We start from the raw sequence: 14,555 nt of genomic DNA on the forward strand, positions 1-14,555 counted from the left end.
GGCATGGACATATATACAGTACCAAATGTAAAATAGATAGCTAGTGGGAAGTAGCTGCATAGCACAGGGAGATCAGCTTGGTGCTTTGTGACCACCTAGAGGGGTGGGATAAGGAAGGTGGGAGGGAGGGAGTCGCAAGAGGGAAGAGATATGGGGATATAAGTATATGTATAACTGATTCACTTTGTTGTAAAGCAGAAATTAACACACCCTTGTAAAGCAATTATACTTCAAATAGATGTTAAAAAAATTATTCTGATTGTTTTCTCTGGATAATGAGTAATTTGGCTTATGACTTGATACATGTCTATATAGGTGTATATATATATATATGTGTGTGTGTGTGTGTGTAAATATCAATATACAAAAGATAAAGGAGTATTTTAAATTAAAAAAGTACAGTAATCAAGATAGTTTGGTATTTGTGAAAGACAATAGGAAAAAAAATAAATCAGTGGAACAGAATAGAGGGAGAGAGTCAGAAGTAGATCCACATAATTGTAGTTAACTGATCTTTGACAAAGGGGCAAAGTCAATACAGGGGAGAAAAGTTAATATTTTCAACAAATGGTGCTGGACCAAGGGACTGCCATGTGCAAAAAAAATGAATCTAGACACATACTTTACACCATTCACACAAATTAACTCAAAATGGATCACAGACCTAAATGTAAAATGTAATAGTATAAAACACCTAGAAGATAAATAGGAGAAAACCTAGATGACCTCGAGTATGAAGATGACTTTTTAGATACAACACCAAAGGCATGATCCATGAAGAAATAATCGATAAGTTGGAACTCCTCAAAATTTTAAAACTTCTGTTTTCCTCCCTTTCTTTCTTCCCTCCTCCCTACCTGTACTGCATGGCTTGTGGGATCTTAGTTCCCTGACCAGGGATTGAACTTGGGCCCTCAGCAGTGAGAACGCAGATTTCTAACCACTTGACTGCCAGGGAATTCCCTCCTTTCTTTCTTTTTTAAAACATTATAACTCCACAGAAATGTGTGTGATATGTGTTGCAAATGGCAAAGGAACACATGAATTTTCATTCAGAGAAATTCTACTTAACACTGGACATGAGTCATGGTATGAAACTGTGCCTCCAATCTCAAATGGTATGGCATCTTTAGTACAGAATTTAAGGGAAAGTAAGAGCATTGGAAGTGAACCCCAAAAGGGTCTCAGGCACACTCTGGGTGGTCTATAAGCAATTATGGAACTATAATGACTTCATAAGTTTAAAAGATATAATGAACTCAAAGCAGCCTGATAGGCAAGATAAAATGAACCAGATTGGCAAAATTCTCAGAAAGGTTTCAACAAGAGACATCAATGTGATACAACAGTTTAAAAGTATGCAAAATGGAAAATAGTTTGAGCCCCCGAGACCAGAGCAGTAACTCTGATGGGCAGTCACGTAGATGGAAGTGTCCATATTTCTTGCCTCCTCCAAGCTATATATACATATATATAAAATATATATATGATATATATTATATATATTGTATTCAGGTTCTCCTCAAAAAAATAAAAAATAAAACTTCTGCTCTGCAAATACAGTATCAAAGGAATGAGAAGATAAGCCATAGACTGGGAGAAAACATTTGCAAAGGCACATTTGACAAAAGACTGTTATCTAAAATACACAAAGAAATCTTCCCTGGTGGCACAGTGGTTAAGAGTCTGCCTGCAATGCAGGGGACATGGGTTCGATCCCTGGCCCAGGAAGATCCCACATGCTGCGGAGCAACTAAGCCTGTGAGCCCCAACTACTGAGCCTGTGCTCTAGAGCCTGCGAGCCACAACTACTGAGCCTATGTGCTGCAGGTACTGAGCCCATGCGTTGCAACTACTGAAGCCCATCTGCCGCAGCTGCTTAGCCCACGTGCTGCAACTACTGACGCCTGCATGTCTAGAGCCCATGCTCCAGAATAAGAGAAGCTACCACAATGAGAAGCCCGTGAACCACAACAAAGAGTAGACCTGCTCGCTGCAAGTAGAGAAAGCCTGCGCCCAGCAACGAGGACCCAACACAGCCAAAAATAAATAAAATTAATTAAAAAAATACACAAAGAACTCTTAAAAGTCTACAAAGAAAACCAGCAACCTGATTAAAAAACAAACACCTCACCAAAGAAGATATACAGATGGCAAATAAGCACATAAAAAGTTGCTCAACATCATATGTCATCAAGGAAGTGCAAATTAAAGGAACAATGAGATACCACTATGCATCTATTAGAATGCCCCAAATCTAGAACGTTGACAACACCAAATACTGGTGAGGTTGTGGAGCAACAGGAGCTCTCATTCATTGCTGGTGGGAATGCAAAATAATCCAGCCACTTTGGAAGACACTTTGGCTGTTTCTTACAAAATTAAAAATACTCTTACCATAGGACCCAGCAATTGAGCGCCTTAGTATTTGCACAGAGGAGTTGAAAACATATGTCTACACTAAAGCCCACACATAGCTGTTTATAACAGCTTTATTCATAATTGTCAAAACTTGGAAGCAACCAAGAAGTCCTTTAGTAAGCGAGTGGGTAAACTGTAGTGCATCTAGACAATGGAATATTATTCAGAGCTCAAAGGAAATGAGCTACCATGCTACAGAAATATATGGAGGATCCTTAAATGCATATTACTAAGTAAAAGAAGCCAATATGAAAAATATGTATGATTCGAACTATGTGATATTCTGGAAAAGTCAAAACTATGAAGAGAGTAAAAAGATCATTGATTCCCAGGGGTTAGTGAATAGGTGGAGCACAGAGGGTTTTATGACAGTGAAACAACTGTGTGTGGTACTATAATGGTGGATACATGTCATTATATGTTTGTTCAAAACCATAAAATGTACACCAAGAGTGGAACTTAATGTAAACTATGGACTTATGTGATAATTATGTGTCATTGTAGTTTTATCAATTGTAAAAATTTACAAACATACTCTAGTGGAGCATGTTGATAATCAGGGAGGCTGTGCATGAATCAGGGTAAAAGACAAGTGGGGAATCTCCGTACTTTGTGCTAATTTGGCTGTGATACTAAAAGTGCTCTAAAAGGTAAAGTCCATTAAAAACAAAATGTTAACCAGTGACGTTCTTTTTAAAAGGGAATGATTTGAACTCATTTGTATCTATATCATAGTTGTAGATATTTTTGTTTATTTACACAGTGCAATCCTCCATGCTGTCAAGAACATTTGTGATGCAGAATTTGTTTAAAGTGGGCTGTGGGATTTTCTTCCAAGTTTCTTATGCCCCTTTAGCAAGTTTCTAATGCTGCTGATTTCATACTCTTCCAGAAGGCTTATTAGAAGTTTTCAAGATACAATCTAAGACTCTCAATTTTTTCTCAAATGCTTGTTATGGTTTTTTGACAACAGAGTCAAAGACTTGGATTTGTCTAGCTTTTGGGGAGAAATAATAACGAAGTTCATGTGTGCATGCAGTGACCACTGTCATGATTGCTGCCTGGCCAGCAATGATTGTTAGATGCATCTTTTCAGAGATGTTACAATGTGAAAAAAAAAAAAATCATGTTAGAACTGGTGAATTATGACAACTCAGAGTTATTCTGTATAATTAAAATAAGTATTTTAAATTATTTTTTTATTAGAGAAAATATTTTTGTACACAGCAGTTAATTATTGGCCTTTACATTTTATTTATTTATTTATTTATTTATTTATTTATTTATTTATTTATTTATTGCGGTACACGGGCCTCTCACTGTTGTGGCTTCTCCCCCTGTGGAGCACAGGCTCTGGACGTGCAGGCTTAGCGGCCATGGCTCATGGGCCCAGCCGCTCCGCAGCATGTGGGATCCTCCTGGACCGGGGCACGAACCCGTGTCCCCTGCATCGGTAGGCAGACTCTCAACCACTGTGCCACCAGGGAAGCCCCTGGCCTTTACATTTTAGCTGATGACAGCACTATTTCATGATCTGCTCTTCTTTCTAAGAAATGTTTCTTTTTCATATGCTGTTGAATTTATCACCAATTTCTCAGCTAATTTTAGTTTATTGGTTATATTTGTATATTAAAGAGCACCTCTGACCCATAAGCAGTAAAATATGCATCTGTTAATGCTTTGGAATTTAGGTTTTCAACTGATATAAATTTAAGCATTAAAAATTATTTTTTCATTTCGTTTTTTGACAGGTCACAAAGACAGAATTAGAGAAATTAAAAACAAGCTATAGACAATTAATAAAAGAAATGAATTCTGCCAAAGAGAAATATAAAGAAGCTGTAGCTAAAGGTATGATGCAATTATGAAAAATGTTTATTTTAGTGATTTTTATTCTTATCATTTGAAAGTTATCTTTATAATTGGTGGAATGATTCCACTTAGACCAATTTACATTTTAAAAATATTAAAGTAAGCCAAAATAGACTAATTACCAAACTGTGTAATAAGTATGTCTTTTTTTGTTTTGTTTTTTGAAAATAATGGAAACTATTTTTGAGTAGCTCATGCTATTAATAGAATTATGCAGTACTTGTAATAGAATGCAAGGAATGTTTAAATTTTTCTCATAGGCTTCAGATTTACTCATTTAATTACTGAGTGCTAAATAAGAAAAATAAAGTTATATTTGTTTAGAAGCTTTTATTGATCCTCTTTTTACCTGTATTTAAATGCCATTAAAATCACAGGTCATTTTATAGCTCAGTTTTGCTTTCATACCTTAATTTTATATCTATATTGTACTAAAATTTTCATAATAAGCTTTGGAAGTAAATGGAAAGGGAAACATTATGTTTTAATCAAAGATTTTTGGTTATGGTTTTTAAATGTGACTAATCTTCATATTTAGATATTTTTCAATTATAAAATTTTTGTTGTTTTCTGGTTAATTAGAAGCATTATTAGCAACTCCTTTTAAAACATTTTTTTAATTATTAAATTTACCTTTCTAATTTATTAATGTATTTTCTCTTTTTCTTTTACTTGTATATTATTTTGTTGTTTGGTTGAGGTAAATGAAATAAACAGCGCCTATATTTGGATATACCTTACACAATGAAAATACTGTGTTTTTGTTGTTATTCCCAGTAGACTAGAAGAGAGACTGATTTAGATGCAGTTCCCCCCCCCCACTTCTGCCTCCCTTTCCCTCCTCCTCTTGCTCCTCCCTACTTCCTTCCTCTCCTTCCTTCTCTGTCCCTCCCCTCCCTTCTCCTCCCAGTATTTCCTTCGTGTCTCCCTTTCTCCCTCTCTCCATCCTTCCCACATTTATTTCATGTTTCTGCTTCTTGCAGTGTTTCTAGATGAATTAGTATTCACAGTTTACTTATTTTTACTTATTTTTCTTGTACCTCAACCAGCATTTTGAGATTATTATCTCTTTTTAATGCAAACATATCTTTTAAAATGCTTTTGTAATTCAGTTATGTAAGTTATTTAAGTGAAGAAAAGAAAAACTGCAATAATGGAAAGATGAGTCAGACTTTGGAGTCAGATAGTCTTAGATGTAAGTTCCAATGTTGTATGATTATTTCATAATTTTCAAACTTCGTATACCTAATTATTATTCCTTTTTTATTTTAAAGAGTGCTTTATATAATCAAGAAATATTTACTGAGCATTTTCTACCCTTAAGTTATTGAGATTCAAACATTCAAGGAGCTTACCCACTTCTAGTTGATATTCTAACTTGGGAACTGCAAGTCTTCACTGTTTTTCAAAATTTAGTCTTTATACAAGGGATACCCTGCTAATCCATCAAGAGTGATTTAGAGGGCTTCCCTGGTGGCGCAGTGGTTGAGAGTCTGCCTGCCGATGCAGGGGACATGGGTTCGTGCCCTGGTCCGGGAAGATCCCACATGCTGTGGAACGGCTAGGCCCGTGAGCCATGGCCACTGAGCCTGCGCATCCGGAACCTGTGCTCCGCAATGGGAGAGGCCACAGCAGTGACAGGCCCGCGTACCGTTAAAAAAAAAAAAAAAAAAAAAAAAAAAAAAAAAAGAGTGATTTAGAAATAGTTTTGTACATTGAGCATTACTACTCAATCTGTCAAAGGGTTAGTTTTATAAAGTTCATTACATAATGCTTGGTTAGCATTCTCAAATTAGTTTCCTATATTATAAACATCCACATATTAAATTCATCCAGAACAAGTGGTGACTTAATCCAACTATATTGTAATCCATCTATGTGAAGTATTTCACACTAGGTCTATATCTGTTGGAGAATGATTAGTTAGGAAAAGAAGTACATAATTACTCCCAAGTGTTTGATACCTACTTTTAATGACATAGTTTTTGTTTAAAAAATGACATCTAATTCTGATATCATAATAAAGTTTTAAATAGTTCTTGTACCTAAAGTTTATATTATCAAAGATTATTCACAGATAATAATTGTTCTTTATTACTTATCTTTATTGTTTATTATAGAGATAAAATACCATTCAGTGTTGTATCAGTAGTAAGAAGGCAACTAGAAAATCTGAAGACCGTAGTTTTAATTGATCTTAAGAAATGTATTATTTGACTGAGTATCCTGAAGTTAAAATATGTGAGCTTATTTACATTTTCTTTCTAAAGGAATTAGTGATGTACTTTTTCATTTTCTGTAATTTGATTACTCCCATTAAGTCAATGTAAAATATATAGAGTATATACTTTTAAAGTAAGTTCTTATATATATACTTTTAAAGTAAGTTATTTATATATATAAAGTAAATGCATGAGACTTATGTGAATTTCCCTTTTATAATCACAACTATCTTTATACTCAGGATTACCTGAAAAAGTATAAAATTATATTTTTGAAAATTTAGTATATGTTTTCAAACTCCTTCTTCTACCTTTAACATGGAAATAGGTTTTTTTTGTGAAGTTATTTACTATTTATAAGGATGATGTGTTGGCAAATTCTTCCAACATTTACAGGCTTTATGTCAGAACCTTAGTTTATCTGGAGAGGCCACACCAGGCCATTTCTGGAATGGGCTCTAGGAATTGCTGGGGCACTGGTGGTGGATACCCAAGCTGTGGCTCTGGCATTCAGAGTCATTGCTTTAGACATTAGGGGGTCTTTGAAAAGCTATTTAAAAACTCAATATGATTGATAGTGTCCAGCTTGAGAAGACAAGGCTTTGGGGGAGATAGGACCCAGAAATAGCTCCTATAGTAAGTAAGGGTTAAATTCTGGATTTGATCAAGAATTGGTTTGGGAAGGTAGCAGGAATATGGCGGAAGAGTAAGATGTGGAGATCACCTTCCTCCCCACAGATACATCAGAAATACATCTACATATGGTACTGCTCCTATAGAACACCCACTGAATGCTGGCAGAAGACCTCAGACCTCCCAAAAGGCAAGAAACTCCCCATGTACCTGGGTTGGGTAAAAGCGAAAAGAAAAAACAGAGACAAAAGAATAGGGATGGAACCTGCACCAGTGGAAGGGAGCTGTGAAGGAGGAAAGGTTTCCACACACTAGAAAGCCCCTTCGCGGGTGGAGACTGTGGGTGGTGGAGAGGGGAAGCTTCGGAGCCACGGAGGAGAGCACAGCAACAGGGGTGTGGAGGGCAAAGCAGAGAGATTCCTGCACAGAGGATCGGGGCCGACCAGCACTCACCAGCCCGAGAGGCTTGTCTGCTCACCCACCGGGGTGGGTGGGGGCTGGGAGCTGAGGCTCGGGCTTTAGTCGGAGTGCAGGGAGAGGACTGGCAGCGTGAACACAGCCTGAAGGCGTTAGTGTACCACGGCTAGCTGGGAGGGAGTCTGGAAAAAGTCTGGACCTGCCGAAGAGGAAAGAGACATTTTCTTCCCTGGTGTTTCCTGGTGCGCGAGGAGAGGGGATTAAGAGCGCTGCTTAAAGGAGCTCCAGAGATGGGCGTGAGCTGCGGCTATCAGTGCAGACCCCAGAGATGGGCATGAGACGCTAAGGCTGCTGCTGCCACCACCAAGAAGCCTGTGAGCGAGCACAGGTCACTATCCACAACTCCCCTCCCGGGAGCCTGTGCAGACCGCCACTGCAAGGGTCCCGTGATCCAGGGACAACTTCCCCGGGAGAACGCACAGTGCGCCTCAGGCTGGGGCAACGTCATGCTGGCCTCTGCCGCCGCAGGCTTGCCCCGTTACCCTCCCTGCCCCCGGCCGGAGTGAGTCAGAGCCCCTGAATCAGCTGCTCCTTTAACCCCATCCAGTCTGAGTGAAGAACAGAAGCCCTTAGGCGACCTACATGCAGAGGTGGGGCCAAATCCAATGCTGAAATCCGGAAGCTGTGTGTACAAGTAAAGAAAGGGAAATCTCTCTCAGCAGCCTCAGGAGCAGCGGATTAAATCTCCACAATTAACTTGATGTACCCTGCATCTGTGGAATACATGAATAGACAACGAATCATCCCAAATTGAGGAGGTGGTCTTTGAGAACAAGATATATTATATTTCCCCTTTTCCTCTTTTTGTGAGTGTGTATGTGTATTCTTCTCTGTGAGATATTGTCTGTATAGATTTGCTTTCATCATTTGTCCTAGGGTACTGTCCGTCCATTTTTTTTTTTACTTAAAAATTTTTTTTCTTAATAATTATTTTTTGTTTTAATAACTTTATTATCTTTATTTTATTTTATCCTTTCTTTCTTTCCTTCTTCTTTCTTTCTTTCTTTTTCTTTCCTTCCTTCCTCCCTTCCTTCCGCCCTCCCTCCCTCCCTCCCTCCTTTCTTTTCCTTCCTTCCTTCCTTCCTTCCTTTCTTTCTTTCTTGTTTTCTTTCTTTTTCTTTCTTTCTTTCTTTCTTTCTTACTTTCTTTCTTTCTTTCTTTCTCTTTCTTTATTTCTTTCTTCCTTTCTACTTTTTATCCCTTTTATTCTGAGCCATGTGGATGAAAGGCTCTTGGTGCTCCAGTCAGGAGTCAGTGCTGTGCCTCTGAGGTGGGAGAGCCAACTTCAGGACACTGGTCCACAAGAGACGTCCCAGCTCCATGTCATATGAAATGGCAAAAATCTCTGAGAGATCTCCATCTCAACTCCAAGATTCAGCTTCACTCAACGACCAACAAGCTACAGTGCTGGATACCCTACATGAAACAACTAGCAAGACAGGAACACAGCCCCATCAATTAGCAGAAAGGCTGCCTAAAATCATAATAGGGCCACAGACACCCCAAAACACACCACCAGATGTGGACCTGCCCACCAGAAAGACAAGACCCAGACTCATCCACCAGAACAGAGGCACTAGTCCCTTTCCCAAGGGAGCCTACACAACCCACTGAAACACCCTTAGCCACTAGGGACAGACGCCAAAAACAACAGGAACTACAAATCTGCAACCTGCAAAAAGGAGACCCCAAACACAGTAAGATAAGCAAAATGAGAAGACAGAAAAACACACAGCAGATGAAGGAGCAAGGTAAAAACCCACCAGACCTAACAAATGAAGAGGAAATAGGCAGTCTACCTGAAAAAGAATTCAGAATAATGATAGTAAAGATGATCCAAAATCTTGGAAATAGAATAGAGAAAATGCAAGAAACATTTAACAAGAACCTAGAAGAACTAAAGAGGAAACAAGCAATGGTGAACAACACAAGAAATGAATTTAAAAATACTCTAGATGGGATCAACAGCAGAATAACTGAGGCAGAAGAATGGATAAGTGACCTGGAAGATAAAATAGTGGAAATAACTACTGCAGAGAAGAATAAAGAAAAAAGAATGAAAAGAACTGAGGACAGTCTCAGAGACTTCTGGGACAACGTTAAACGCACCATCATTTGAATTATAGGGGTTGCAGAAGAAGAAGAGAAAAAGAAAGGGACTGAGAAAATATTTGAAGAGATTATAGTTGAAAGCTTCCCTAATATGGGAAAGGAAATAGTCAGTCAACTCCAGGAAACACAGAGAGTCCCATACAGGATAAATCCAAGGAGAAACATGCGAAGACATATATTAATCAAACTATCAAAAATTAAGTACAAATAAAACATATTAAAAACAGCAAGGGAAAAACAACAAATAACACACAAGGGAGTCCCCATAAGGTTAACAGCTGATCTTTCAGCAGTAACTCTGCAAGCCAGAAGGGAGTGGCATGACACATTTAAAGCGATGAATGAGAAAAACCTACAACCAAGATTACTTTACCCAGCAAGGATCTCATTCAGATTTGATGGAGAAATTAAAACCTTTACAGACAAGCAAAAGCTGAGAGAGTTCAGCATCAACAAACCAGCTTTACAACAAAGGCTCAAGGACCTTCTCTAGGCAAAAAACACAAGAGAAGGAAAAGACCTACAATAACAAGCCCAAAGGAATTAAGAAAATGGGAATAGGAACATACATATAGATAATTTCCTTTTATGTAAATGGATTAAAGGCTCCCACCAAAAGACACAGACTGGCTACAAAAACAAGAATGGATACAAAATGGATACGAAAACAAGACCCATATATATGCCGTCTACAAGAGACCCACTTCAGATGTAGAGAAACATACAGACTGAAAGTGAGGGGTTGGAAAAAGATATTCCATGCAAATGGAAATCAAAAAAAGCTGGAGTAGCAATTCTCATATCAGATGAAATAGACTTTAAAATGAAGACTATTACAAGAGACAAGGACACTACATAATGATCAAGGGATCGATCAAAGAAGAAGATATGACAATTGTAAATATTTTTGCACCCAACATAGGAACACTTCAATACATAAGGAAAATACTAACAGCCATAAAAGCGGAAATAGACAGTAACACATTCATAGTAGGGGACTTTAACACCCCACTTTCACCAATGGACAGATCATCCAAAATGAAGAAAAGGAAACACAAGATTTAAACGATACATTAAACAAGATGGACTTAATTGATATTTATAAGACATTTCATCGAAAAACAACAGAATACACATTTTTCTCAAGTGTTCATGGAACATTCTCCAGGATAGATCATATCTTGGGTCACAAATCAAGCCTTGGTAAATTTCAGAAAATAGAAATTGTATCAAGTATGTTTCCCGATCACAATGCTATGAGACTAGATATTAATTACAGGAAATGATCTGTAAAAAATACAAACACATGGAGGCTAAACAATACACTACTTAATAACCAAGAGGTCACTGAAGAAATCAAAGAGGAAATTAAAAAATAGCTAGAAAAAAATGACAATGGAGAGATGACGACGCAGAACCTATGGGATGCAGCCAAAGCAGTTCTAAGAGGGAAGTTTATAGCAATACAGTCCTGTGTTAAGAAACAGGAAACATCTTGAATAAACAACCTAACCTTGCACCTAAAGCAATTAGAGAAAGAAGAATGAAAAAACCCCAAAGTTAGCAGAAGGAACGAAATCATAAAGATCAGATCAGAAATAAATGAAAAAGAAATGAAGGAAATGATAACAAAGATCAGTCAAACTAAAAACTGGTTCTTTGAGAAGATAAACAAAATTGATAAACCATTAGCCAGACTCATCAAGAAAAAAGGGAGAAGACTCAAATCAATAGAATTAGAAATGAAAAAGCAGAAGTAACAACTGACACTGCAGAAATACAAAAGATCATGAGAGATTACTACAAGCAACTCTGCCAATAAAATGGACAACCTGGAAGAAATGGACAAATTCTTAGAAATGCACAACCTGCCAAGACTGAATCAGGAAGAAACAGAAAATATGAGCAGACCAATCACAAGCACTGAAATTGAAACTGTGATTAAAAATCTTCCATCAAACAAAAGCCCAGGACCAGATGGCTTCACAGGCAAATTCTATCAAACATTTAGAGAAGAGCTAACACCTATCCTTCTCAAACTCTTCTAAAATATAGCAGAGGGAGGAACACTCCCAAACTCATTCTACGAGGCCACCTTCACCCTGATACCAAAACCAGATAAAGATGTCCCAAAGAAGGAAAACTACAGGCCAATATCACTGATGAACATAGATGCAAAAGTCCTCAACAAAGTACTAGCAGACAGAATCCAACAGCACATTAAAAGGACCACACACCATGATCAAGTGGGGTTTATCTCTGTAATGCAAGGATTCTTCAATATACGCAGATCAATCAACGTGATACACCATGTTAACAAATTGAAGGAGAAAAAACATATGATCTTCTCAATAGATGCAGAGAAAGCTTTTGACACAGTTCAACACCCATTTATGATAAAAAACCCTGCAGAAAGTAGGCATAGAGGGAACTTTCCTCAACATAATAAAGGCCATATATGACAAACCCACAGCCTACATCGTCCTCAATGGCGCAAAACTGAAAGCATTTCCACTAAGATCAGGAACAAGACAAGGTTGCCCACTCTCACTAGTGTTATTCAACATAGTTTTTGAATTTTAGCCACAGCAATCAGAGAAGAAAAGGAAATAAAAGGAATTTGAATCAGAAAAGAGGAAGAAAAGGTGTCACTCTTTGCAGATGACATGATACTATACATAGAGAATACTAAAGATGCTACCAGAAAAGTACTCGAGCTAGTCAATGAATTTGGTAAAGTAGCAAGATACTAAATTAATGCACAGAAATCTCTGGCATTCCTATACAGTAATGATAAAAAATCTGAAAGTGAAATCAAGAAAACACTCCCATTTACCATTGTAACAAAAAGAATAAAATATCTAGGAATAAACCTACCTAAGGAGACAAAAGACCTGTATGCACATAATTATAAGACACTGATGAAAGAAATTAAAGATGACACAAATAAATGGAGAGATATACCATGTTCTTGGATTGGAAGAGTCAACATTGTGAAAATGACTCTACTACCCAAAGCAATCTACAGATTCAATGCAATCCCTATCAAAGTACTACTGGCATTTTTCACATAACTAGAACAAAAAATTTTACAATTTGTATGGAAACACAAAAGACCCCCGAACAGCCAAAGAAATCTTGAGAACAAAAAATGGAGCTGGAGGAATCAGGCTTCCTGACTTCAGACTATACTACAAAGCTACAGTAATCAAGACAGTATGGTAATGGCCGAAAAACAGAAATATAGATCAGTGGAACAGGATAGAAAGCCCAGAGATAAACCCATGCACATATGGTCACCTTTTCTTTGATAAAGGAGGCAAGAATATACAGTGGAGAAAAGACAGCCTCTTCAATAAGTGGTGCTGGGAAAACTGGTCAGGTACATGTAAAAGTATGAGATTAGAAGAGTCCCTAACACCATACACAAAAATAAGCTCAAAATGGATTAAAGACCTAAATTTAGGGCCAGAAACTATCAAACTCTTAGAAGAAAACATAGGCAGAACACTCTATGGCATAAATCACAACAAGGTCCTCTTTGACCCACCTCCTGGAGAAATGGAAATAAAAACAAAAATAAACAAATGGGACCTAATGAAACTTCAAAGCTTTTGCACAGTAAAGGAAACCATAAACAAGACCAAAAGACAACCTTCCGAATGGGAGAAAATATTTGCAAATGAAGCAACTGACAAAGGATTCATCTCCAAAATTTGAAAGCAGCTCATGCAGCTCAATAACAAAAAAACAAACAATCCAATCCAAAAATGGGTAGAAGATCTAAATAGACAGTTCTCCAAAGAAGATACACAGATTGCCAACAAACACTTGAAAGGATGCTCAACATCATTAATCATTAGAGAAATGCAAATGAAAACTACAATGAGATATCATCTCACACCAGTCAGAATGGCCATTATCAAAAAATCTTCAAGCAATAGATGCTGGAGAGGGTGTGGAGAAAAGTGAACACTCTTGCACTGTTGGTGGGAATGTAAATTGATACAGCCACTATGGAGAACAGTATGGAGGTTCCTTAAAAAACTACAAATAGAACTACCATGTGACCCAGCAATCCCACTACTGGGCATATACCCTGAGAAAACCATAAATCAAAGTCATGTACCAAAATGTTCATTGCAGCTCTGTTTACAATAGCCAGGACATGGAAACAACCTAAATGTTCATCAGATGAATGGATAAAGAAGATGTGGCACGCATATACAATGGAATATTACTCAGCCATGAAAAGAAACGAAATTGAGTTATTTGTAGTGAGTTGCATGGACCTAGAGTCTGTCATACAGAGTGAAGTAAGTCAGAAAGAGAAGAACATATACAGTATGCTAACACACATGTATGGAATCTAAGGGAAAAAAAAAAGCTTATGAAGAACCTAGGGGTAAGATGGGAATGGAGAGGCAGACCTACTAGAGAATGGACTTGAGGATATGGGGAGGGGGAAGGGTAAGCTGTGACAGAGTGAGAGAGGGGCATGGACATATATACACTACCAAACATAGAACAGATAGCTAGTGGGAAGCAGCCTCATAGCATAGGGAGATTAGCTCGGTGCTTTGTGACCACCTAGAGCGGTGGGATAGGGAGGGTGGGAGCGAGGGAAATGCAAGAGGGAAGAGATATGGGAACATGTGTATATGTATAACTGATTCACTTTGTTATAAAGTGGAAACTAACACACCATTGTAAAGCAATTATACTCCAGTAAAGATGTTAAAGAAAAAAAAAGGTAATAATATATGAAAAAAAACCCAAAAGAATTGGTTTGGAATCAACGGTTCAGTTACTACAAAT

General features: G+C 37.6%; 1 protein-coding gene across 2 annotated transcripts in view; it reads left to right on the plus strand.

Annotated features, from left to right (window-relative positions):
• FER (FER tyrosine kinase) overlaps positions 1–14,555 on the plus strand; it is a 474,424-nt gene that overhangs the window by 95,944 nt on the left and 363,925 nt on the right. The window contains exon 5 of one of the 2 annotated variants that reach the window (XM_007462584.1): positions 4,173–4,272. The exons of the other annotated variant lie outside the window; for it this stretch is intronic. Coding sequence (XP_007462646.1) covers positions 4,173–4,272 — 100 coding nt within the window. The remainder of the gene's footprint in view (positions 1–4,172; positions 4,273–14,555) is intronic. 2 annotated transcript variants of the gene reach the window in all.

The sequence above is a fragment of the Lipotes vexillifer genome, unplaced genomic scaffold, assembly GCF_000442215.2.
Source record: "Lipotes vexillifer unplaced genomic scaffold, Lipotes_vexillifer_v1.1 scaffold710, whole genome shotgun sequence".
In the NCBI taxonomy this organism is placed as follows: domain Eukaryota; kingdom Metazoa; phylum Chordata; class Mammalia; order Artiodactyla; family Lipotidae; genus Lipotes; species Lipotes vexillifer.